General features: G+C 43.1%; 1 protein-coding gene and 1 long non-coding RNA gene across 5 annotated transcripts; one reads left to right on the top strand and one right to left on the bottom strand.

The window, feature by feature from the left end:
• Window positions 1-1,280: 1,280 nt before the first annotated feature.
• On the bottom strand, window positions 1,281-13,006 carry LSM14B (LSM family member 14B). Of its 3 annotated transcripts, none has more exons than XM_014873859.2 (10): window positions 12,730-13,006; window positions 8,470-8,633; window positions 7,984-8,119; window positions 7,417-7,533; window positions 5,458-5,628; window positions 5,259-5,336; window positions 4,107-4,268; window positions 3,782-3,935; window positions 2,925-3,104; window positions 1,281-2,564 (listed from the first exon to the last, which is right to left on the bottom strand). In XM_014873859.2, the coding sequence occupies exons 1-9, from the start codon at window positions 12,848-12,850 to the stop codon at window positions 2,933-2,935; spliced, it is 1,275 nt and encodes a 424-aa protein (XP_014729345.1). In that variant the 5' UTR covers window positions 12,851-13,006; the 3' UTR covers window positions 1,281-2,564; window positions 2,925-2,932. The 3 variants fall into 3 exon arrangements, with proteins under 3 accessions (XP_014729345.1, XP_014729344.1, XP_014729346.1); XM_014873858.2 differs by having other exon boundaries at window positions 5,259-5,339; window positions 12,730-13,004; XM_014873860.2 differs by having other exon boundaries at window positions 2,925-3,098; window positions 5,259-5,339; window positions 12,730-13,004.
• Window positions 13,007-13,548: 542 nt separating this feature from the next.
• Window positions 13,549-24,865, top strand: LOC148221794 (uncharacterized). Of its 2 annotated transcripts, none has more exons than XR_015807326.1 (7): window positions 13,549-14,876; window positions 15,170-15,314; window positions 15,387-15,596; window positions 19,083-19,167; window positions 19,839-20,037; window positions 22,641-22,765; window positions 23,187-24,865. It is a non-coding gene; the product is annotated as an uncharacterized LOC148221794 (long non-coding RNA). The 2 variants fall into 2 exon arrangements; XR_015807327.1 differs by having other exon boundaries at window positions 19,836-20,037.
• Window positions 24,866-25,968: the final 1,103 nt, after the last annotated feature.

Below are 25,968 nucleotides of genomic sequence, written 5' to 3'. Positions count from 1 at the left end.
TTGTTGAGGGTGAAAGGGCTGGGTGTGCCTTGCAGCAGCCTGTGACAGCAGGTATGTTTTACTGCTAAAGGACAGGACAGAGATGGGGGTTGTGTTTTGGGGGTCAGCATGAGAAGATGCTGCTGCAGACACATGCTCAGGGCAGAGGTGCATGACCTGGTGCTTCCAAGTCTGGTTCAGAGTAAAGCATTGCTGCTGTAATTCCCAGGGGGGATTTATGCATCAGGAGCTAAACAATAACTACAGCAAGTGTTACATATAAAAGAGTTGAAGCTCTTCTCTAGTTTCTCCTCTGGTATTTGCCCTCACACAGTTCCTCTCTACCTCCTACCCCAGGGCAGGGCTCTCAGACACCCAGGAGCTGTTTACAGGGAAATGCTGCCCAGCAAAGTGTGGGCAGAGGATCCCAGAGGAGTCAAGGACACAGTAGAGCACATGAGGCCCTGGAACAGCAGGTTGTTTTATTTATCAGCCCTTGGACTGGAACGTTGAAATCAAAAAAGCTGCACTTGGTTCCCTGCTCAAGTCACTACAATTGTTCCCATGCACTGGGAATGTTCCTTGGGGAAGCTGGCAGGGCTGCAACTGAGCCCACAGTGCTCCTGGGGAAAAAGGGCTCCCAGGTAACGCCCTGGGGCTGGCCACAGCCAGCCAGCCCCTCTGCTCCCAGACATCAGGAGCCAGGCTGGGACACAAACTTCAGCTGTGTCAAGACTCTGCTTATGCCTGGGATTTGGAGCTTTACTGTGGAAACAAGGGAATTGATCCCACCCAACTAAAAAGGCACAGTTACATGTGAGCAATGGTGAGTGAGGATTTCTCATCCCAGCCTCTGCCAGGGCAGTGCAATTCCATCTCCACACTTAGAGCCACAGTGACTGCTTTGCCAGCAGAGAAATTAGAGGCAGAGCAGCTCTGAGTGAGCCATTTCAGCACACCCCAGCTCAGAGGTGTGAGCCAGGGCCTGCAGCAGCAGCACAGGCTCTTGACAGGCTCCTGGGGAGCCCTACCAGCCCAGGGACTCCCTCTGCCAGGCTGGAGTAACATAACCCTCATTAGGCTGAGTCCTAGCACAGGAACCAGGGCAGCAGTACAAAGTGCAGTGCCTGGATTTGGGTGTTTCAGCCCTTTTCCAATACTGTGTAACATTACCAGGTTTGCCAGAGCTCTGCAGCCAGGTTTTCTCCAGCTTGGATGGGAGCCCTGCAAGGACAGGCACCAGAGGAGTTGTAGGGAGTGATATTATGGAGCTATGTACAGAACAGAGGTGGAGGGAAACATTAAACATTTACATGTTTATTATAATTACAATTTACATTACTCCAAAGAGCAGCCCCACTGCTATGTTCTAATTCTCAGCAATAAAGTCCTACAAAAATAAATCCAAGCTTTTACAGTAACCTAGGTCAATGCATAACTAAAAAAAACTTGAGCTATGTAAGGGGTTCAGTCATCAAGGTGCTTTTTAAACAAAATTCCCTACCAACCAAAAAAGGGACACATGCCTATAGCAATTTAACCCACTTATTTCATGCAAACAAAGGTAACCCCAACCCTCCCAGCCCTCTCCCCACATACAGATTTTTAAAAACAAAAGAAAAACAACTAAACTATTTACAGTATGGGGGTATAGAGGAAAGAAATTAAACATGCCCATCTGTTAAGCTTCATTATATGGTCTCCCATCCCTAGTTGAATGAAAACATTCCAAAGAGTTCCACCACAGTCTACAGAGAACTGTTTGCATTTGGTGCTGCCTCCAGCAAGGTACAAACCGAGGCAAACAAGTCAGAGCTTCAGGTCTCCTTCCCAGACAGTCACTACTGCCAAAAACTCTGCACACGAGTGGGGCCAGTCACTGCTCCCATCCCACATGGTGTCCCCACACTCCAGCCAGGAGCTCCAAGCCCCAGGCACTCCCAGCACCCTTCAGCTCAAGGCAGAGCCACAGTCCTGTGGTACCTCCAGCCCAGCACCAGCCCACAAACAGCTGTACAGTCAGAAACACTACTACATGACCAACACTCCAGTATTCCCAAATGACAATATACACAACTCCTCAGCACCAGGAATCCATTTCTCCAGATACCAGGTGCTACTTCACACCTGCTGCCGAGATCCGTGAGACCAGCAGCACCAAAGGATCCATTTGGTTACTCAGAACAAACAAATTATAGCTGGTTTATTTCAAGTGAGCTTTGGTTCCGTGTTAAAACAGCATGATTTCTCTTCTCCAGGGTTCAGAAAAAGAGTCTGACTTGGAGCTTAGACTATAGCAGCCTTGAGAGACCCAGAAAGAAGAACCATGTAAGTTAGTCTGCACTTGAAAAACACAAAAAGAAAAGACACCCTGAAGAAGGTACCCCTGAACACATTCCCTCTTCCAAAAAATATTCCAGCAGACAGTGGCTGGTCCAAAGTAAGTCCAAAATAGAAGCAGTAGTACATGAAATTCTGCCGCTTGAGCTGAGACAGTAAACAATATGAACCATTTTCCCACGTTAGTGCAGCAGTTGGTTGTTTTCTTTCTATATACAGTTTCATCTTCTCAGAGATGTTTGAACCTATTCAGAAGAAAGATAGAATTATATTTGATATTATGGGGTTCTTCTCCCAAGAAGAAAAATAACAAAGCTCACACTCCTGTATCAGCTGAAATGCTTAGTTAGAAACCAAAAGCTGCTTGCTTGAGCTGAGCCTTTTCTCAGACAGGTGAGACCAAGAAACCAACAAAACAATCAAGCATGTTAAACTACTCTTATATCCTACTACCCTTTAGAAACATCAATCAAATCCAATAAGGAATAATTCCTGATATATCCATGAGACTGGAGGGTGAAACAGGCTGCACAGACAGTTCAGGCAAGGAGTAAGAGACAAACCTGGCCCAGAGAGAGTATTTACTCTTGCTAGAGAGCACTTGCCTCTGAAGTTACACTCTGCCAGTACCAGCTCTGTGAGTGGTTTGGTTTCTCCTCGCTGCTCCACTCCCCCTTCCACCTCGAAATCCACCTCGAAAGCTGCGGCCACGAAGGAAGCGTCCAGACACTCCAAACGTCTCTGTATTGAGCTTCCTTTCCTCAGCCCACGTGGTGCGCCTGGAACTGAACAAGGCTGAGCTCAGCTTGAACAGGAACATTAAAGAGCCACCAGCTCACTTAGAGAGGAAGCCTCAAACCTCTGATTTTGTTGAGATGCACTGCAACAAGCACCAGCTGCAGAGCACATGCTCTAACCCAACCCCTCTGCAGCCCCAGAGCTGAGGGAATCCCTCACGCTGACACTAAAGGGACGTCTCATTTCTCCAGGCACTTGGTGACATCAGTGGTGGCAGTGAAAGCTGAAGCTTTCCCTTCATATTCTCAACATTTAACCTAATTTCCACAGCCAGAGCCGACCTCTCTGCCCCACCTCCAGGCTTAGCTCACTCCTGTCTGCCAGCTGCACCTTCAGTACAGCATGACCCTGATGCCTCCTCTCCCACAAGCCAGATAAGGAATTTGTTTAAAATCAAAGGGTTCAAAGTCAGTACTGGGAAACAGAAATGGAAACTCCTCTATCATAGTTTAGGTAAGCGTATCATCAGTTGAAATGCTTTTTCTTTCATCCCACTGCATGAAGCTTGGTTCACATCACTTGTGAGCCACCAAATGCATGGCAATATTCCCTGTCTAAAGTAAATTCTAAAATTTTTAAATAATGAAACCATGTCACATAGATTATGTCTGAATTTTTTTGCCTAAAATTCCATTTAGAAACCAAGCTTTTAGAAAACACTCACCTAGATTTCAGTTCTGAAGAAATGTTGTCAAAGAAAGACTTGGATTTATCATAATAGCAGTTGGGCCCCAGCAGGTCCTCCTCTGCATTACCATCATTGTTTTGGGTTGCCACTCCAGGGTCCCCTTTTTCTTCCCCCGTCTCTGCTTTGTCATCTGAAGATAATGAAATGTATTACACTTCTTTGAGGCACACACTGCAGAGCCATCTGTTCTCTTGCTCCCTCAAACAAGATTTGAGATGTAATCATGCAGTTTCTCAGAACCAGTTTGTCTATGCAGTGTTTACTACTAGCTCAGCAATTCATATTTAATGAAGGCACAAACCTTTAAAGTTCAGTTTCTTCTTGAATTCTTTATCAAGTTCCTCTCTGTTGAATTGTGCATTTGCACTTTCAAAGTCAAAGTCACCTTCAAACTTTATTGTATTTTCCTTCACAGTAGTTGGTCTGTTTTGTCCTCTAGAACGGTTTCTGGTTCTCCTGTTTCCTGAAAGCAGGAGAGTTTAAACACTTGGTAACGCACAGGGAGGTTACATGACTTGCTCAAGACCAGAGGAAACCAGGGATAGAACTCAGGAGTTTCTGGCTTCCAGTCCTGTGGTTAGGCCACACCTCTTTGAAAGCAACTTCTGATTTTGGCTGTAGAAGACACATTACAGCAACACTTTAACTTTCTGAACAGCATTCCTGGATATCAGTCTTACCACTAAGACAGTGCACCCAACTTTCCTTCCAGTGTGCAGAGAGGAAGTCAGAACAAGCACTACAGCAAGAAAAACTGAGGGAGGTGGTGAAAATTATCTCTCCTGTCTACTCTTCACCTGCAAACACAGCACTGTAATTAGGGTAAAACCTAGAGTGATGGCAAAGAGGAGGTCTCAGAAAATCCAGCAAAAGACTCATCTACCCACAAAGGGAGCTCGTACTCTGTCTAGTTTCTGGTTTCCAACTGAGATGCTACCCACTCCTTTTTAGAAAAGCTATAATCTATTCTACACATTAGTTAATTTGAAGACCTGAGTCTGAAGTGTTGTTTCCTGTCTTTTCTCATTTTGTTTGGGCAGAAGCCTTTTTGAATTTCATTTTCTTCCGACCCATGCTTGTACTGCCACTTTGGAATAAGAATTCTGCTATAGGGAGGTGAGTGTTCCATAGTTCCTCTGCTTTAAAAGCTCTGGAAAGTCTCAAACAGGCTGCCTCTCCTGGTAAAAATACTTGAGGTTTCAGAGAAATCCAGTTGCTGCTGCCAAATCAGAGCATTGATTTTTATGACATACCTTCAACTTTCTAGAAAAGGCGCTAGAACTCTGTCCCTGGAATGTTCTGAACTTCTGCGACTCCAGAAGCTGTTTTGTTAGGGAAGCATCTCTGGATGCCCAAAGCTTTCTCTCAATCTTCTGTCAGTTAATCCTCCACTGAAGTTAACACCACTTGCCTTCACAGGCTGTTGCGACTGTTTAGCATCAGCTTAACCTACCCGATCTTCTCCTTTGAGGTCTTCTGTTTTCATCGTTCACCTGTCCTTGGGTTTGCACAGGTGCTGCCTGAACTGTATCTACTGAACAAGAAGGATAAACTTTAAAGGAGCACAAGAACAATGCCAAGAGCTCAGTGTTGGGGTGCACGGTGGAAGGATGCTCCACCCAGCGCTCAGGGCTGAAGTGGTGTGTACCTACCGCTCGCTTTGCTGTTGGCCTGCGGGACCTGCCGGGCGCTGCGCGGGATCCCCGGAGCCACCTTCCCTGGGGGCAGCTTTTGGGAGTTCATGCTGTCAACTGGGCCAGTCTGGACAGCCTGCTCTACCATGGGGCTTTTGCGGACTGGGTGAACAGAAGGAAAGCCAGCACCTGGAAAAAATCCCAATGACTAAGTGCCTCTCAGAAAATGTGTCAACACCATTCAAACCCTGCCCACTTCTAGGGAGAAACCATTTGGTCAAGAGTGACTCAAAGCCTTGAGCGTGCATCATTACAGGCTAAGTTTAAGTGGCACCAGGTAAGGCACCACTGCCATACAAGTCATGGCTCTCACATCCAGAGCCTCAGTTTCAGGAAATACACCCATTTATTTCTTAAATCAAGTTAGACAAACATTAAACAACCAAGCCAAGTCAGTCTCTCAGACAGTTTATACCTAAATCTAATTTCTATGTTATGCAGGATTTTATTTTACATGATAACTTTAAATCTGAAACAAAAATTCACCATTCTGAAACTGTTCAAGAAAGTTTCCCCACTTTGTCAAAAAGGTTTTGCAGCAAAAGCTTAAGCATCTCAGCTATATATCCCCTTTTGTAAGCCACTTTTAGAAGTCCTTCAAATTCATTGCTTATTGTTAGAGCTTTCAGACAAAGAAAACCTGAAACCAGACCAGGATCTCAAAGTTACCCTTTTAAATTCCTTCTTGGTCAAGGCCAAAGTGTTACCAAGACTTCTGTTGCTCTTCCATCCAGGCTTATTTATTCACACTACAAAACATGTAAATACTTTTCATGGTTTGGTATACCTTACACCAATTATATTAAAAAGTGACAGTCTTCAGTACTCAGAAGAAACACTGCATTCTAGGTTTAATTAGAAGGTTTGGAGTACTACAAGTTCATGTAATTATGCATAAGAACTGCTCGGAAGCAAACTTTAACTGAATATATTAAAAGAGCAAGAAAAGTGAAAAGCTGAAGAGTTCACACAAACCAAGCCACTGACACTTCTGGGTCACCCAAGTCCACATGAGATATACCCAGTAGGTTACATCATGCAGGTTCCCAGTTAATGTACACCTGGAAAACTTGCAAGGAAGACAGACATATCCTAAGGATTATTGAGTAGGACAAAGCTGATGTGCAAGTTTAACATGAGAAAGTTTCAAAGTTTAGCCAGAGTACTGAGAAACTATGTACAGATGGATGGCCAAAAGCAGAGGGTAAGTAAAAAGCTTCATGCCAACACAAGCATACATGCTTAAGCTAAAACCAGATGAAACTAATTATATTTAAATGCAGGCTGCAGCTGGTCACCCTGCTCTAAGGATTGTTAGTCTGGTGTCTCAACTCAACCTTCTTTAAAGGTTTTACACATAGAAGCAAGCACCCAGAACTGCATTATCTCTGCTACTTAGGAATTGCTAACTGTTAGTCATGCTTTACTGACTGAGAGTCTGGACAAGGTACAATGCCCCACCATGCATGAAATCTACCCTGATGGTTCCTCGATTACAGAAAGCACTCCCGAGTTCTTGATCAGCCTTTCTCCAACCACAAGGCCACCCACGATTTAAGCAGTGTGCTTCTTTTTCCAGAAAAGGCTGACCAGTTCCTCACCCAAACCCTATGGTGACACATGTTCCTGGACAGGATGCAGCACATTAGCATCTCTAAACTTCATCCTTCTCCTGATACTTACACAAGAGGATCCACTGTCCTGGACTTTTCCTTTCTCCTGTCTCTCTAATTGATACTTCTAGGACAGGAGGAATCATACTTCACGTAATGAAAGCCAAAAAAAGCTGAGAACAAACTAGTTCTATAGGCATTACCCATATGAGCACTACCATTCTAGAAGGGGTTAACAAGAACAGAGTGTTTGCAAGTGCCATGCAGTTCTTCCAAATATTTGGAGTCCTCAAACTGCTGTTACCCTTGGAAGAGAGCTGATGGGGCTCTGAAGACATGTCAGGCTCTGAAACAGGTTGTGGAGACGGAGAAGAACTAGGGCTGGAAGCAGCTGCTGATGCTGGAGGGCTTACCAATTTCTCTAAAGAGATAGAGGGAAGAAGAGAGAGCAGAGATACATGGATAAGATACAAGGTAGTGAAACATCTGAAGGACTTGGAAAGAGATACAAGGTTCTCTAGAACAGCATTAGAGCAGCTTATTCACAGTCCTCTCTGGAAATACAAGTTCTTTTTACATGTGATGTGAGGTGTGTTAGATTAGAAATGAACTGGCCTCAACTGTCAGGTATTCCCATTAATTTCAGAAAGAAACTTCAGCTCTTTAGTCTGTTTCTTTCACGTGCATGCGTGCAAATGAAACACAGGCCTCCTTGTAGTAAAATCATCGCACAAAGTTGTGAGCAGTTTATTCGCTGCTCCTTGCAGCCTGACACTTGGCAAGGAGTTTGGTATTAGTTACTGTTATTTGCTTTCACAGCAGCTGCATACAAGGCCACACCTTTATTCTAACAAGTAAAGTTTGTACTTACCTAAACCTAAGGAAGCTGCATACTGCTGGCTAAGCAAAGAGCTGGCAGCAAGCTGGCTGTAAGGTGGCATACCTCTAAACGGGCTGTAAGGCACATGTGGCTGAAAGGATGATGTAGAGGCAGAGCCCAGTGAAGACTGTAACAAGACAAAGTACATTTCCATTTACAGTGTCCAGAAGTTAACTTGCTTTGGCAGTGATTCTTTACTTCATGTACAGCATTACTAAAGCTTAAGTAAATTCTGAGAAGGGTTAGTTTACCTCTTTATGATTTTCCTGCATTCTCAGCTAGCTCTGGCTTTGTTGACTGAAGTCTTTAATGCTGCTGCTACTTTAAATATTAAAACAAAATTCAGGATGCTTTAAATAATCTGAAGATTCCTGGAGACACTGACTTGCCTTCATTTCTATAAGTTTTTACCAATATGCAGTCCTTCAACATCAATGTTTTATCTCAGCTTTTTATCAACGCTTCAGGCTAACTTACTTGGACAATGGCAGGATCTTGTGGCAGAGTATGCTGAGCTTTTGGAGGTTCACAGACAGTGATGTCTTTGATGTCACTTCCTCGAAAAATAATGTACTCATAGATTTCTTCTCTGGGAGGAGCCGGTCTGTCTGTGGGCCGGTCCTCGGTCCCGAAGGATCGCACTGGAGCACGGAAACAGTGACATTAGTGCAGTACTGCCATTGCAGCACTGTGCAAGTTCAGATTTATGCAATTAAAAATACTCCTTCAACACTTGCCATTTGTAACAACAACGACTACTTCCAGAACCCTCAATCTCCTCCTCACACACATCTGTTCCCTCAAATGCCAACTTTTTCAGCAGCCTGTATAAACAGTTTTGTTTACATCAAGCTGTGAAGGTAAAGATCATAGACCAGCTGGAGTGAAGAATCCTACTCCAAAACCAAGGATTTCCCCATAGTGCTGTACTCGCCTTCCTTCCCCAGCAGCTGTCCCATGCAAAAATTCAGCCATAGACAACTGCATCAGACCACAGGAGAGGCCCCTGAAGCAGCAGGGGGAAATCTTAGAATGCTTTAGAGCTCAAATCTGCACCTTTGGTTTCATACATTTATTATGCAGATAGAAGTAGTTTTATCAACGACAAAAATTTCCTATTAAAATTCCCTCTCTACTCCAATGTCACCGTTTCTATGTTTAATGTGACTACAAAGCAAGCCATCAGTGATAAATCTCAATGCTTAGAGAGGCTTTACTGAGTGCCAGCTACCAGAATACTTGAACAGACACTAACCAGCAATGTCACAGAGTGGAAAAAAAGAGACTTCAGCTGACTGTGGCAGCTACTGTGTACAAGTATAAATTAATTTGAGCCATTAAGGAAGAAGAGGTCAGACTGGATTATCGGCACAGGAAAACAGATAGCACAGTTACATCAGACACTGACAGGTAAAAGCTTGAAATTTCAGCCACAAGTTACAGAAACCCCCAAGTTCACTGGTGTGGCTGCTTTCTGTCTTTGAGAGGCACTCCCAGTTCAGATGAGTACCAGCACATACTGCCTTGATGCACATTTTCTGCCAGTGGAAGAATTCTGTATTAGAGTTCCCTCAACTGCTTCTAACAGGTTATCATGGAAGTGCTGAAACACCTCCACCAGGACATGCCACTCTTCCTGTCACACGGATGGTGGGGGCACCACATCCTCCCAGGAAAAACAGCACCAAAAGTGGATGCACTGACCCCAGTGCTGAGCATCCCTGGCACACCGTACTGCTTCTAACTTATAAGGAGTGCTGGCAGTTGTAGCCAGGGATACTCAAGAGTCCCGTTCCAAGGTTAACAGCTGTGTGCAGGTGGTTCACCTCACACCAGGCAGCACTGAGTGCTGCAAATGGTCTTTCACCCCTGTTAAAATACAGGTGAGCTCCCAAGGAGCAGGTAGATGCCAGAATGTCCCTGTAACACTGCTCAGCACCTTGGCTTGCACCTAACAGGAAGGGGATCTTCACTGGTACAAGGACAAGCTGTCAGTCACTTCCCTTCAATGGCCATCTTCCATGAGTTCCTAGGGTAAATAACCTCTCTAAGTTATTTTAGATCTCCAGCTGCTGTTTGATCATATTACAGCTGTAACCCAGTCAACCAGAAGCAGATTATAAACTGAAAGCAATGCTTGTAGCCTTTTGGACATAACTATACCACTGATCTCTCTGTTCAAAATGAGATTATTACAGCTCATGGCAAGATGTACTAAAGGTATCCAGGGCTCCTGCAGGATCTCACAGCTAACTTGGAAAGCACCATGAGGAGCCCATCAACTTCCACATGGACAACCACATGACCTGCAAAGCCCAAAGCTGCCCAGGCAGCCTCTCAGTTGGCTGGTCCCAAGCTTTCTAACAGAAAAGGTGGAAAGCCAAGTCCTTGTTGTAGACAAAACAGGGCTGTAGGAGTTGAACTTGCCTGTCCCTGCACCTGAGGCTTTTAACTGTTTCTGGAATAGCACAAAGTACAGCTTAAAGTTCCTGTGGAGGTGGGAAGGGCTGTCTCCCATGAAGTTCCTGACTATTGCTTACAGACGAACAGGAAATCAATCCCACAACATTGCAGCTCCTGGTTTACAACACAGTTCCTACTCATGTAGGGCTGTTGAGCTCAAGCTCTGAAGGGACAGGAAGCACAGCAAGAGTGACTGGAAAGCAGAGCTTACTTGGATATTTATTGGTCAAAAACTACAATTCCTTCAGACTTCTACTTAAGGGGAGTAAGTTCCTGGCCTTCACTGCTGACAGGACAGCAGTGGGCTTAAACCTCCTTTGTCTGCAATTTAAGTTTAGCCTCTAACAAAACAGACAACTTTCTTGTAGTGATTAATTAAGCCCACAGAACCTCCAGCATTTAAGATTATGTGTATGCATTGAGGTTTAACAAACATAAATCAATTGAAGTCAGCCTGGCTTCAAGTGAGAGGCTGAACCAGGTTTTTTCCTGAGGTCTCTTAACTTGACTTTTTCTTTATGAATGATAGACATAAAAAGAACGGCACTTACATTGCATATAGAAGTATTTTAAAGAATGGCATCCAAAGTTTAGCAACAATTTACCTGCAGTCTGGACAACTTCAACAGCATATCAGTAATTCATGGCCCTTCTAATGCCTTGGAGATCAAGTGTTTAAAACCACTGACACCACACACGAGGTTGATACTGTTGTGACTAACTTCAACATTGTTGCTATATTTGCAATTCTGACACTAATTTTGCTTTGCTATAAAGTCTCTAAATTTGAAAAACCCCTCTGAGCTGCAATGAAAAAGTGGGGTTTACCATGTAAAGTTTATAGAGCAGCTCTTTATGTGGGAAAAAATGTATTCTCTACCTATTGCAACAACTATTTCTTAGGTATTCCAGTTCATCAAACCTGAAACTGAGAGACCAATAAATACAAGAACTGCCAGAAACCTTATCCAGAGCATGTACTTACTCACATCATAAAGCACTTTAAACATACATGCCTTTGAAATATACATCATCTCTCAGGTAGCAAGTACTATGTATAAGGCAGAACTATGTAAGGAACCATCTCTACTTGCTGGTGCGTCAGGGCAAAGACCTTCCCGGACCTGCAGGAAGGAACTGCATCCTTCCAGCAACCTCTCAAGTACTTCAAGCCAAACACTAACACAAACAGCCTTATTCGTGCATTTAAAGAAATGGCTACATTCCTAGAGAAAAAGTGAATTTGAGAAAATTCGCATTTTAAACTTCAGAAAACACTATAATGGGTGTCAAATAATGTCCACCATCATATAAATACCATTATACTGGGTAAACACTGGGCCACAGGCTGCCTTGAGGGTAGTTGTGAATCTGGCAAGTCAGTGCCTCCTGCCAGCAAACAACCTTTCAAAACAAAAGGTGTTTGTTTTGTGGACAACCTCGATGGCTTGCTGCAGGCAATGAAGAATGTGTGAACCTCCCAGAAGAAGGAAGGCCAAAACTTAAGGAAAGAAAACACCGATGCACATTAGCTGAAGTAGCCAAGCTAGACTTGAAAAGCAGTACAGAAATAAGTTCATGTTTGATGGACTAAACAAGACAGGACAGGTTTTATTGAGATGAAATACAGGCGTTCCCAGCACAGGTGACAAATGAACCCAAACGACACTGTTTCAAAGATAATAATTAGTATTTCTACAGGGAAACAAAATGCAAAGCGTCGCTGAGGAGCCAGCAAGGTCGGCGAGGCAGACCCACGTGCAGGTGCCCCGCAGCGCTCTGTGCAGCAGCTCCCACCCTCCTCACCTGAGCAGAGTCCAGTTATCGATCACGGAAGGAACAAAGACAACAGCAACTGTTTTCCTCAGCACCGGCCTGGGGCCCTGCTCCAGCCCAACACCGACACACATAGCCGGGCACAGCCGAGCGAGGGGAACCGAACCACGCACAGCGATGCCGAGCGTCACCCCCCCGCTTCTGACAATGGCAAGGCGAGCCAGCGCTGCCGGCAGCGCTTCTCCCCGGGAACTCCCCGGGAGAGCCGAGGGCTGCTCAGCATCCCGGGCCCTGTCCGCCCCTCCGGCGCGGCCCCTGTCAGTGCTGACTCACGGAGAGCAGCAGCGCTCCGGACCCGGGGCTCCAGTCCCTCCGCAGCCCCGCGGGGCGGGCAGGCCCCGGGCGCGCTCATTGTTCACGGCACGGCGGCCCCCGCCGCGTCCCCTCAGCCAGCGCCGGCCTAGGCCCGCCCGCGCCCCCCACAGGGCCCCGCCTCACCCTTGGCCAGCGCCACGGTGGAGTTCTCGGTATCGATGGTGTAGAGGATGCCCTCATAGCGGATCTGCGCCTTAGAGATCAGGCTGATCTTGCTGCCGATGTAGGGGGTCCCCGAGCTCATGGCGGCGGCGGAGCCGGGGGAGGGGAGGGGGTCCCAGAGCCGCGCGGAGCCGCCGCGCCGCCCACGCGCACTGCGGAGCCGGGACCCCGCCGCGCGCGCCTTATATAGGGCGGAGGGAGACGGGCCGGGGGGAGGCGGTGGGGGCGTGATGCGAAGACCGCGCATGCGCCGCGCGCTATTGACCAGACGGGAGAGACGGGGTCAGACGGGGAGGGGGAACACCCGGGGCCCGCATCACGTGACCAGCGCGGGCGAGGGTGCCACGTGCGCCGCGGGGCGGGGCGGAGCCAGGCGGGGCGGGGCGGGAGCGCGCGCGCTCGGCTTCCCGCGCTGCCGCGGCTGAGGGGAGCGCGCGGGGGGGGGCTCTGAGGGCGAGTCCGTGACACCGAGCCTGTGCCGTGCTCCTTGTGTGGCACTGCCCCTCGCTGGTGTGCCATTGCCCTCCGCTACTGTCACAGGGCTGCTGTCACGCAGCGCGGAGAGAAGGGGATCATCGCCTTCCCGTCACGGAACAGCCATGGCTGCCTTTGCCCAAGCCCCTTCTCTCTTCAGCGCCGTGGTTGGTGCTGGCAGAGCCGCGGGTGCCCGGCGGGCCCTGCCCTGTGCGGGTGGCCCCGCGCCTTTGTTCTGCTGGCCCGGCTCGGCTCGGGTCAGCCCGGCGCGGTCACCCCGTGCCAGGCCGCAGCTGGAGGGTGGGACCGCTCCGTGCGGCGTCTCCCGGGAGTTCCCCGGCCATCTGCGGGTCAATGAGAGACAACCGGCAGCATCTGGCAGACATGGCCAGGGGAGGTGAAATCACTCACCAGCGAGACGGTGCACGGGGATCAGGCAGGGCAGTAGCGGGTCAGAGTGCACAGATCTCACTAATTTGTGTGACTCAAATGAATGCGATTCAAACGCAGCAGCCGGGGACAATGCAGCGGGAGCCATTGTCTGAGTGCAGGGAGCTCCGCTGGAGCTGCAGGCGCCCATGCCTTGGTTACGTGTCTTCCATCTGCGATACAAGAGCGACACGGGAGAACGCAGCGCTCAGGTTTATGCCCGCGTCCTTGCACACCGTGGCTCGGAGAGCTGCTCTGCCAGTGCCCCGAGCTGTCTGCCCTGCGACCTTCCGTATTTTATGGTGCTACTCTTCATGCTCTTTATTCAGGCTGAAGAGCAGATCTCCCCTGCCTGAACAGAGCAGATGCTTCCTTTCCACTCGTACAAGCACATGTGTGCAGTCTTTTCCTTGTTAAATTGTTCTAGCATAGAATTCCTAAAAAATGTTAAATAAAAAAAATATATACTAATTGGAAAAGCAGTCATTTTGAATAAGAAACTCATCCCTTACCTTTTTAGTTTTTTAGCTCAGCTTTAAGTATAACTTACAGAAGAAAAGCAGAGATTCCTTTTTTACTGCAGTAAACAGTGCCCTTTAGTGGGCAAATTGCTGGTTAGAAACTTCCCTGATGAAAAACCTCCTCTAGTTCCTCTGTATGAGGAGTGTCTAGTTTAGGAGTGTGGGAAAGATCAAATGGAGAAATAATAGGGAAAGAAATAATAGAAAAAAATAGGAAAAATGTGACACAGTAGCTCAGTTTGGGGCACCCACAAAAACTAACTTATAATGAAAAAATTATGTCAATAGTGCAGTCAAAGGTAGAGAAACACCACCCTCTTTTGGCTTACATCTTCCAAATCCACAGTCTTTTAAATTGATGTTTCTTATTTCCACTCTTAAAATATTCTTTAGAAATAGTAAATAGGGCTCCAGATTTTGTAGTTCAATTCATTTTTTTTCTTTATGCAAACCAAAATGTCACTGCTTCATAAGGACCTGTAAGTTCCAATACTTTGCTACTTATTGAAGACAAGGTATTATTATGATTGTTTTATTCCATCACTTTTTTTGCCTTTTTTTTTTTTTTAAGGAAGGACAGAGACAGTCACATGTGCTAATACAGTGATGTGGATCCTGCAGAAAGGCTAATTAAAGCAGTGTGGAAAAAGAAAACTACACCAAGATGACATGACCTATACACTGGTAAGGAGAGATATGCAAACATACAGAATTTTAGTTATAATCACCATGGCCATAAATCAGCCTGCTTCTCGAAGATACTCTTATTGTAATGAATTTTCTCAATATCTTGTGTTTGACAACAGTCACAGATAACAAGCGATCAGCAAGAAGAAATATGACACCTGACATTTTAAGTGGCCTGTTAGTATTATTTATTCTGCTAAAAAATACAGTTCCTCATCCACTAAGTGTTGAAAGGGGGAAGCAAAGAGCATCTTTCACTGTGTAAATTCATGACAAGTGTGCTATCCCAGGCATCCCTCATATGAAGAGGGAACATTTGGCTTCATATGAAGATGCTGACTGCAGTTCATCATGGCTGTAGGAAGAAATTTGGCAGAGAGGCACCTCGTAATCACAGCAGACACAGAATTCACACAACAGCCATTTGGACTACAGGTACCTGTGGTCTTTGGAGAGTACAGTAGGGTACAGTCACACCATGTAACTGCATAGCTGATTTATTTACAGGAAAACCCCTGTTGCCAGAACTCGGGAGACTCCTGTGGCAGCTGGAAGGCAACTGGAGACATTTTAGAGGGTAACCACCCATGTATGCAAGCACATTTCACAGCAGGCAAAAGAGAAACCCTGTGACTCTACTGCAGTGATGAGAATTTATGGGGTGTGTGACGTGTGATGGCCACATCATCCATGGAAACGTGAGCTGAACTGACTCAGGTGAGTTCTGGCAGAGTTAAGGACAGAGCAGCAGTAGGCAGGACACCTATAACAAGCTCCAGCTGCTGGAGGAAGGCACTGGCTGCTGAAGCATCACTTCTTGCACCTGGGGACAATGGGATTCTGGGATTCATTTGCAGTTGGTGGCAAAAAAAAAAAAAAAAAAAAAAGGAAAGAAAAGAAAAGAAAAGAAAAGAAACATGGAAAATAGAGGAACTGAAAATGGAGCAGAGATCTGAATTTGGGTGTGGCAAACGAAACAAATGATACAAAGGAAGAGAGAAATGCCTGAGCCCTAGAGGAAGAGATGTGAGAACAGTAGTTTCAAAATAAGATTATGGTAGCTGTAGGGAAGGAGGAGAAGGTCACCAAGTACAGGACACAGTTCTGTAGAGGTGTGGGAAATGAGCAGTAGAAAAAAGACCAGGAATGAAGGAGGGACTGGAACAGGATGGAGAAACAGAAAAGATTCAGGAAAGATGAGAAGGAAAAAAAATTATCCTTGTAAGGGTTTTTATTCTACACAAAGAAAAGCTGATGGAATAGAATAAAGAAAAAAGCATGTAAATTCAACTGAAGAAAACTAAAATGATGGGAAGAGTGAGGGAATAAGGATAACAAAAATTAGAAACATTAAAAAATAGAAAAAATTGAAGAATTCGTAACCTGTATTTAGATAATGCGGGCTTTGAAAAATTAGTTTCTCAATTTCTCACAGCCTAAGAAAAAGAGATACAATGATGTGTGGAGGAAATAGTGTTTCATTACATTAGTTTGTCTTACATCTCAGGAAAAGGGGTCTCCTGAAAAAAAAAATCCATCAAAATAATAAGTGTTGTTTTGTTTTATATTTCAGAATAAATACAGAGACTGTAATACCTGTAATGCTTTTCTGTCCTCTCTCCCCTTTCTCTCTTTTTCTTTTTCTCAGTTTTGAGTCTGTGCCTCAGGGATTTTAATTTTGACATCTTTCATTCCACCCCCATATATCAAATTTAACTTCTGGTTTGAAATGAAATATTTTATAAAATGTCATCCGTTTAGGCTTATGGGGGTTTGGTTCTCTTAATTAGTACCTCAACTGTGTATTCAGTGGCACTGGCATAAATCTGCATTTTTCCATTGCACTTCTCAGCAATCCTAGGGCATTGCACAGTCAAGACAAAATATATTTTACCAGTGAGGAGGAGATGGCAGAGAGATTAAACTTCTTATCCAGGCCCACAAAGTTTGTGAGCATGAAAGCGAAACCACACTTTGGGCACTGTTTATTTGAATGCTCCAACTGTATGAAATACAAACATAAGAGGAAGAAATGCTCATGTGAGTTTGGCTGAAAACAAATGTTTTTTGTGCAGATACACAGTGTTTATAATGTGTGGTGTCAATATCTGAGATAAGGAATTACCTATAAAGATTTAAAAAGCAGCATTTTGTATTACTAGAATTAGCAGGCTCTTAATCTACATTTCAGCTTTATTGTAAATACACTCATATTAGAATGATACATTTTTATTTTCTTGCTCCATGAATGCATTCAATTCCACTTTTCATACTGTAGTCAGTTATTCTTTTCCCTGAAAAATCGACCACTTTCTACAAGGTAATGCAGTTCCTTACTATAATGCAAAATGATAATTTCTTTTTGTACTTGTGAAAATCCAGCAGTAAAATTACAAAAACATGCTGGAGAACTTTTCTGTTTGTGTAGCACTTCCATGTGGAAGATTCAAATTACCAGTCTAACTTCTAAACTTCTCATATTTTAAAGATATATCAATATATCCACTTAAATGGGTGGGATAAGCCAACAGTGCTGTTCTGACCTGCCCAGTCTTTGCTGTTTATCTGCCATGAATCTTTTTAAAAGTTGTGTTTGATTGCCTGAATGTATCAAGGTTAGGAGTCGCTTTTGATGCAACAGAATAAGGAAGGAACATAAATTTACTTGTTTTTATAGAACGAAATCTTGGACGTGTGTAACATCTTTTATTAGAATGAACACAAACTGCTATTCCAGACTTTCCACATGCACACTGCTCCACCAGTGTCTACTTTATAGAAATGAGACTAAAACCCACACTCAGTACTGGACATAAGACAGAACTCAGCCCAAAATCCTGCCTGCTCTTGCAGTTCACTGTCACTGAAGTTTTGGGGAGTGGAGCAGTTAAGGAAGTGCAAGTACCTTTTATACGGAGGCTTTCTGGATCATGAATGGCAAGATGAAGTTATCCTGGCTAAGTAGGTAGTGATTTAGTCACAGATGTGGAAGCTAGATATAATTTTAAGAGATTCTGTTCATGAAGACAGTTAAATGGATAGTGTATGTGATACAAAAAGGTTGACAAAGCTGAAGTTTGCAGTTTGGTGACAAAAGTTGAAGGATGAAGACTTTTAAGTCAGACACATTCTAAAAAAGGCTTTCATGCATCTATCTCCCATTTGAAAAGAGTAAGAGGATTCAAACCTAAGTTTAGAAATAATTAGGGCATAAAGAGAGAGTGGGGAGCACTGAACAGTTCCTAAGATACTAAGTTCTGTTAGGAGAAATTTCTGACTGGGTTTTTTGCTGCATAGGTTGCTTTTCTTTGGAATATGTTGCACTGAAGTGAATGGCAAACCTCTGTGTATCCTCACAGACACACTGATGTGAGGGCATGGGATAAAAGTGGGATTTCATAAAGTTCTACCAGGCATGAAGTGAGCAAAAGGTGGATTGAAGACACACTGCAATGAAAGAAAAAAAAGTAAGCAATAAATGGAGAAAGGAAGCAAAAAATTGGCTTATAGGGATTAAATGCTGCAGAGGATTAGTCTGGAGGGGAAGATTTTGTAGAGGTTCACATTTATGCGTTAATTGGGAGAATAAGAATGTGCGTATTGAGTTTCATGACCAACTTTCTGAGAGGTTCAAGAGCTGCAGTGATAACCAATGATCTAAATCCACTTCTGGGCTGAAGAGAGCCCAGGTTACAACCAGACTGTCACGACTGACCCACTTGGTACACCTGGCAGTGTCTCAGTGGAGAGACCAAGGAGCAGATGGGAGTACAGCTTGATACATCATTCTGGGACCAGTTTTTTTCTGAACAAAATCAAATGTTTTTGAGAGTACAAAACACACTGCAGACCCCAGGATGTTGCAGACCAGTAAATGTCACCATTCCCTGGACAGAAATCTACCTTTGCCAGCTGGATTTGGCTAAAATTCCAGAAAGCCGACAGCGATGTTTCTTTAAGGGCTCCTCCTCTTGACTTTTCTCTCTCTCTCTCCAGATTATTGAACACATTCCAGCTATCAGTACTGAGTAGTATTTCCTTGGCACTGAGGCTTCAGTGGGGTTGAACCCAGACCCAGCTGCACTGCTCTTGCTGTGTAAATCAAACCATAGGGCAACAATGTACATCACTGGGCTGAGAATGTAAAGAGTTCTTTATGAGATGTTTTAGTTCAGAGACCTCATTTGCATTCATTCTTTACAGTGGACTCTTCTTCAGCCAAAGAATCTTCCTCTCCTTACCTGTTTTACAAATGGGTTGTAGATTCGGCTTCTTTCTGTTCAGTGAGGTAAGGGATCATTTTACCAGCCTTGGCAGTGTGCTGTTCTTTCCCTGCACAACATCTGCTGCAGTTTTCATGACTTGAATTGTTCCTGGACTTGTTTTAAAAGGCATGTTTCAGAAATGTCTTTGTGGTTATGAATTATTAGTCATTGTTTTATCTCCTAGGGTACTCTTAATTTATCTTTGTTATTTTCTTTTTTAAAACAAGACTAAAGAGGCTTTGGAGTTGAAAGTTTGCAGGTTTTAATTCAGGTTTAGGCTAAAGATACCAAGAATGGTAAAGTAATTCTTAGCAATAGGATTTTAGTGCAATTTCAGAAAGTAATTTATTTTTGTATGACAATAAACTGGGATTTAATCTCCTTCTAACTCACATTTTTCCTTATCATTGTAGTATTTGTGTACACACATTTCACATACACGTGGCAATTCTGACATTTACTGTTCTAAAGCCTTTGCATTATTTGTACCTCATACCCCATTTCTCTATCACTTCATGTATGACAAGGTGTTTGATATTTAGTGCACTTTTAAACCACTTTTTTTTTTTCCCCGCAAAGTAACTAAAAAAGAGATTTGGCTTTTCAATTTTCTACTTAATTCTGATTAATGTGTCTATTTTTTTTTCCACAACACCTCACATCCTCGTCTTGGACTCTGTATTTTACTCAGCAGCATCATCAACATTTACTCTGCCTATGACATCACCTGTGCCAAACTTCCAAAGGTTGTTTGGGACATACAGCTGCTAGTAGAACATTTTGAAGACAAAAGGTTTGTGCAAGTTTAACTTGGAGCATGAACTGGTGACAGCAATTTTGTTACACCTGTGTTATATTGGAGGAGTACTGCAAGGTACCCCATACAAACAAAGGTAGGTAACAGTAAGGAACAACTTAACATGACTCCCTTGGCCCTCCATCTGGGTGTGTAATTTCCTTTGGGCTGGAGCTTTTTCCCATCTTGTCTTTTAAGAGATAAAATCTTTGTCTGACTTGCTTCAAAACATGCACTAGTTTCTTCAGGCAACTATGGGAACACGTCCCGTATTTAACTGAGTTACTTGATTTGTTTGCAATTTCCAAAATGGGCAAAAGCTTATTAAAAGAATAGGGGCAATTCCAGAATTCTCTCTGATAGTGAGAATATATTTTAGGTAATGTAAGAAAGTAACCTATAGTCTGGAATCATATCCCAAACTATTTAGACGGCTGGAGAATCCAGAAAAAAAATAAACTTGTCTAATAGCCTTTCTAGCTGTGTTTTCATTAAGTCTGAGACAGCTCAATAAGGAAGCTATGGCATGATTTATTTTAATCAGTTATTACAGAGGAGTCATTAAAAAACAAAACAAAACAAAACGCGGCAAAATTTTCCTTACATACTTTTTGCATTCCAAATCCACAAAAAGTTTAGATAAAATCTCATTTCATTACAACCAAAACAAACCTCCTCTACTAGACTGCTTTCATTTTTTTCTGTAAGTGATGGTGTTTCCATACCTCTTCTGTCTACAGTGGCTTCCCAGTTCAGTGTCTTTTGTGTCTGCTTTCTTTATAATCTCACTAAGGTTGGTCAGGAATTCTATTGTCTCCTAAGGCTTGGTAAGACTGTTTGACAGACTGTGAACTAGAGATGGAGTAGGGAAAACGATTTAGCCATTTTTGTCATCTGAAGATGACTTTCAGAACTGCTTGCACACGTGATTATTCTTCCAGTTCAAATGCAAAAGAGTCTGGATTTTGCCCTATGCATTGAACATATGCTGAAAGCTTTACCAACTTCACAGCCCGTTAGTTTCATTTGATATTATTGTTGAGCTAAAAAGTGAGTATTCAGGCACACACAGAATCTTCTTTTGAAATAACTCCTCTATCTTAAAAGAGAGGAACCATGGGGCTACTGAATGATTTAGATAAAGAGTGTGTCCAGCTCTGCTCCTGTAACTTACAGTCTCTAGGCATTGTGATATGAAATTCCATAGGACAAATGTTTTCATCTGCAGCAACTGCTGTTTCACAACTGATGTGGCATTGGCTGTACCTGCTCTTGGCACTGACCAAGAACAAACAGGATGAAGATTCATCTTCAGTTCTTTCACTTATTTTTATTTAAGTATTTTTGAAGGCCAGTGAGTGGAGGGAAGCATATAAAGAAGGAGGATAGTGCTGTTTGCCATAACTGGTCAATTGTTAAATGTGTTCAGCTCTGAATGAAGAGAGGGCAGGAATCCATTACTGGAATATCTATGGTATCATGTACCATTAGGTTGTCTGAGGATATATCGTTGATAAAACATCCCTAGCAGGATCATACTTTGCTCACAAAGACTCACAAAAAAATTGAAGCAAAACCTGCCAAAGTCATCTCTCTCTAAAAAGAAATATTTCAAACATATTCTAACAAATCCTGACTGCAAAATGTGCAAATTGGATTTCCAGTAATGAGACCCATCAGTAGGCATATTTTCTTGACATATTCTGTCTTGGAAATAGTGATTCAATTTTCCAAAAGTCCTTTAATTTGCTTAGGGAAGGAAGCATTTTCATTTTGCCCAGTCAGTTCTAATAATTTGCTAAAATCAAAATATGTGAAATTACTGAAGCTGGTTATAGTGACCAGAAGGACCTCTAATCTTCTAATAATATTTTTCTTTTTCACAATGAATCATGTAGACTTGCACAAGAAATTTTTCAGAACAGATAAAACATGAATTTTAGTTGACATCCCTGCTCCTTGTGTCTTCCACAGACAGAATTCTGGACATTTGCTAGTAATCCCCTTCAGAAAATTTGCTTTAGAAATCTCTGTTAGCTGCTGGGGTGTGTGGTTAGAAACTTGCATTTTCTCCTATGAGTAAAGTTCCTTAGGAATTCCCTTACAGATGAATCTGGGTATTGATACTTCCTATCTTGGCAGTAACAAGCATGACGAGCCAGATGAAGAGCAGTTGGGAAGGAAAAAGTTTTCCACAGCTCTTTAATGCTGTAAAGCCTTGAAGGGTTTTAGACAATAATCCTTTATCCCACAGTATATTCTCCGGGCGTTTTCTTTTGGGCACCGGATGTTGAGTTGTGTGGACTTTGGAATGCCTCAGGAGAGCCACACATAAATAACTCCTGTAGGAATTGCATGTAGCATGTTCCAGTGGCACAGTCTTCTGTCCCAGAAACACTTAGGAGATTGCCAAGGCAGTTGTGTGCTCAGCTAACTTTTTGGTTTGAAAACCAAGCTCATAAGCAGTGTCCGTCTGACAGACATTTTCTATGTCTTTCCTAATTAATAACTAGGTATTGTTAAATACCTCCGTTTTAAAAAGAGAATATCCATTAAGTTGTCACACAATATATTTATTCAATCAAATATATTCTATGAAGAGTTGGGTTTTTTCTGCTCTACTTCTGGAGTTCCAATAGTTGTTGTGCAAATACAAACACTATTTAAGTGGGTGCTTTTGCCATTTCTCTTCCCTGGCAGCATCACATGAGGTTTCTGTCCAGAACACTGAACTGCAGTACAGGGCTGGTGCTTCTGTGACTGGCAGAAACAGTCCAGTACCCATGAGGACAGACACTGTTCCTTCGGTGGAAATATGAATTTAGGTAGGTATGATTTTCATAAAATAAAAAGGGACTGTACTGTTGCTCTCCAAATCTACTGTTCATCTCTTTTTATTTTACAGTACAAGGGTTAAGACATTTTCCTGCAGCATACCATACTTAATTATGAATATTAATCCCTATTAGGAGCATTAGACTTCTTCAGAGATTCACCTAAGGACAACTGAAGTGCATGGGATGAGTTGAAGACCAAGACTTTAATGGTGTTTTGAGATTTCAGGGAGAAGACAGTCAAGAGTGTAGACTGCAAGGGGCACTGAAGTTTATGTACTTGTGCATGTCTGCAGTAAAACTGCATTTGCCCCTAGACGAAAAAACAAAACAAAAAACAAACAAACAAAAAACCCCCAAACTTAAACCAGGAATATTTTTTACTATAGATTGTCAAATATTTGTATTCTAGATGCAAATGAAGTCTTGCTGCTTTTGCTGATCACTTGCTAGTAGAGATGGACACCCATTTGCAGAAGAATCAGCACACAGATTTTCAAGGTTACCAATGGAGGACTTCTGCACAGAACTGCATCATCTTCAACCAGAACTTCATTCCTTTGCTCCTAACACTCTCAACTTACCAAATTATCCATTGAACTCTTGTGCTCCTCCAAAAGGAAAAAAAAAAAAGGAAAAGGGGTACAAAGCAGAAAGGTAGGAAGGGATACTGGCTACAGAGTTAGTGCAGCTTTATGAATGAACCCAAACTTTGGGGTTTTGCTGAAAATTTCCAGTGGAGACTGACACAAGTGTAAATTTTGTCATCTTGTTTGACTGAACTTTTGAAATCAAGGTATTTCAGGGTTTCAAATGATCCTGGGTGAGGAGCAGAGAGAGGGTCAGGAAAGAAGAGCAAGAAATCACTCATCAAAACAGGTTTTGATGAGGTAGGTTTTTCATCTATTTATTGATGGGCCTCTAGTCTTCTGATGGTCAATTAAGACTAAAACCATCCATAGGTTTCTCTGTTCTATCCCTTGTCACCCCAATCCATACCGCTGTCAGATGTTTCTGTAATGAGTTCTACACTAACTTCATTTTTAGAAAACAAACAGAAGAAGAATGGCATTCCCTTAACCTGAGACAGTCTCTGTGTCATGATCTACATTGTAGATCTAGGGGGGGAAATAAGTATTTTAAATAATAATATAATAATACAACTATATAATAATATAACAATATAATACAATATAGATATCATATCATATGTAAAGGAAGGAGGTTAAAGGAACTGACAGTTCTCAATTTTGCCTGGATAGCTCCTGCTAGCTTCTGCTCTTTGACACACAGAGAACCCATATGTGCCTGTAATGTTCAAAATCTTTTGATGGAACTGATAGGTGCTGATGTGTGAAGTCTACAGCATTCACTGTATATTGAGTCTGACTATTTTTACACCAACACTAATAATTACCTGTACTCCATTACTAGAATTCTTGTGCAAGTTGCTTTTTTTGTATCATTTAAAATGGAGTAGTACAGCACAGAGGAGCTGGAATCCCTGTCTTGAAGAATTCAGTCTAGAAACTTACTTCCAATGTCAAACAAGAGACAAAGTATATGAAAAGATAAATTATTCAGTAATGAATCCTACACACTTATAATGCACAAGTTGTAATGAATCTCAGTTGCTCTTGTAATTTTGTGAAGTTGTTTACCTAATATGGTAGATGTGCCATATGGTACACTAAAGAGAGTGTTAGAATGAGGACGTGAAGATTTCGAGGTTTTTATTTCTAGTTTTGTAGGCATCTGTAAACTACATTCAAGCTGTCCTAGAATGTGAGCAGAGGAAGAATGCAGGCTGCTCTGGCCCTTCATGCTGACTGCTGCTTCCACCTGATAACATCCTCCATCTCTTCCTCCCTGTTCCTTGGACACTGTGGCCCAGCATGGGCTGTACCCTGGCCAGATGCCATCAAAGAAAGTCTTTCAGCCACTCTGCACCTTTAGGCTGGCTTAGCTTAAGTCAAGCTTTTTCACCCTTAATAAATCATTTGAGCAGCTGAATAACTCTTCTGCTGGGTAGGGAATGTGACCAGGCTTCTATTCCAGAGAGTTCTCTGGTATGTTGCTTATAGAATTTCACCATAGCTAAAACTAGCAGCGTGCTCGACTGTGGCAGAACAAAAAGGTTGGGAGTGCCCTGCTCGAAGCAGCATTTCTGTCTTGTAAGAAACGGGCAACGTGACCTACAGTGACATCTGTAAAATCACAGCTACTTTGCAGCACTGTAATTTGTAAAAAATTGATAAAATGGGAGTTAAAATTCATACAGATGAAAAGGGCAGTTTCTTGCTCACCCTTGAGTTTCAAGTGATGACTAAGAAAAGCATTTGAGTACAAGAATAAAATATTAATATAAAACTCAGGATGCAGGCAGTCTCTCAGGGTGATGCCACGGGGATAAGTGAGTGGAGCCTTGGGAACGGCTTAACATTGTAATTTTTACTTATCAGCCAAAGTTTACTGCAGGTGAGAAGAGGACACAGAAACCAGATGAGTAATATCCCTTGCTATGAGCTGAATTCTAGGATTTTTGATTTAAAGGTACTTGCACTATTATTTGCGGCCTGTATGTTAAGAGCAAATACATATCAGTTTTTATGTGAATTTTTGGCAAACAGCTTCACCCTTGTAGGTAAGTTTGCATATTTGGGGACAGGGTGAGAATTAGACAGTACTTCAGCACTGTTCCCATTGCTCATGGGGTCGACTGTCAAGCAGATCAATTTAATTCATGTTAGAGTATTACAAGTTAAGTGATCACCACAAATATGCAATGGGGGAAGTGTTAACACCCACATCTGGGCAACCCTATGCAGAGAAAACGTGGACATATTTAAAGTGATCCTCTTTTCACGGATAAATCATGGCTCTTGTTCTTCCAGGTCTCCACCAGCCTCCAGGCAGCAGCTTTCAGGCCAGACAGTTCCCCAGAATCATCAACCAGCAGGTGCTGAGCCCATCCCACTACAACAGAGTTCCAGCCTCTAATGCCGCCCATTCCCAAAACATAAGAGCAAAGCTTATTTTAAAATCCTGATATAAGAGGCGCTATTTTAAGCTTGCTGCTCCTTAAAACTTGAAAGTTAAGTTAAATCAGGCATTGGAATAAGTGGCCCAGAGAGGTGTTGGAGTCACCACCCCTGGAGGTGTTTAAGAGGTATCTGGATGTGGCGCTGGGTGAT

The sequence above is a fragment of the Sturnus vulgaris genome, chromosome 17, assembly GCF_052056855.1.
Source record: "Sturnus vulgaris isolate bStuVul1 chromosome 17, bStuVul1.hap1, whole genome shotgun sequence".
In the NCBI taxonomy this organism is placed as follows: domain Eukaryota; kingdom Metazoa; phylum Chordata; class Aves; order Passeriformes; family Sturnidae; genus Sturnus; species Sturnus vulgaris.
This window is presented reverse-complemented; position numbering and strand designations above follow the sequence as displayed.

Bases quoted from the DNA above. Each gene is read 5' to 3' on its own strand.
- LSM14B (XM_014873858.2), bottom strand. From the start codon at position 12,850: ATGAGCTCGGGGACCCCCTACATCGGCAGCAAGATCAGCCTGATCTCT. The intron at 5,629-7,416 runs GTAACAGCAGTT...GATTTTTTCCAG, and splicing joins CCATCAGCTCTCTTCCAAGG to GTGCTGGCTTTCCTTCTGTT. The intron at 4,269-5,258 runs GTAGGTTAAGCT...TCCTGCTTTCAG, and splicing joins ACCTCAAAGGAGAAGATCGG to GAAACAGGAGAACCAGAAAC.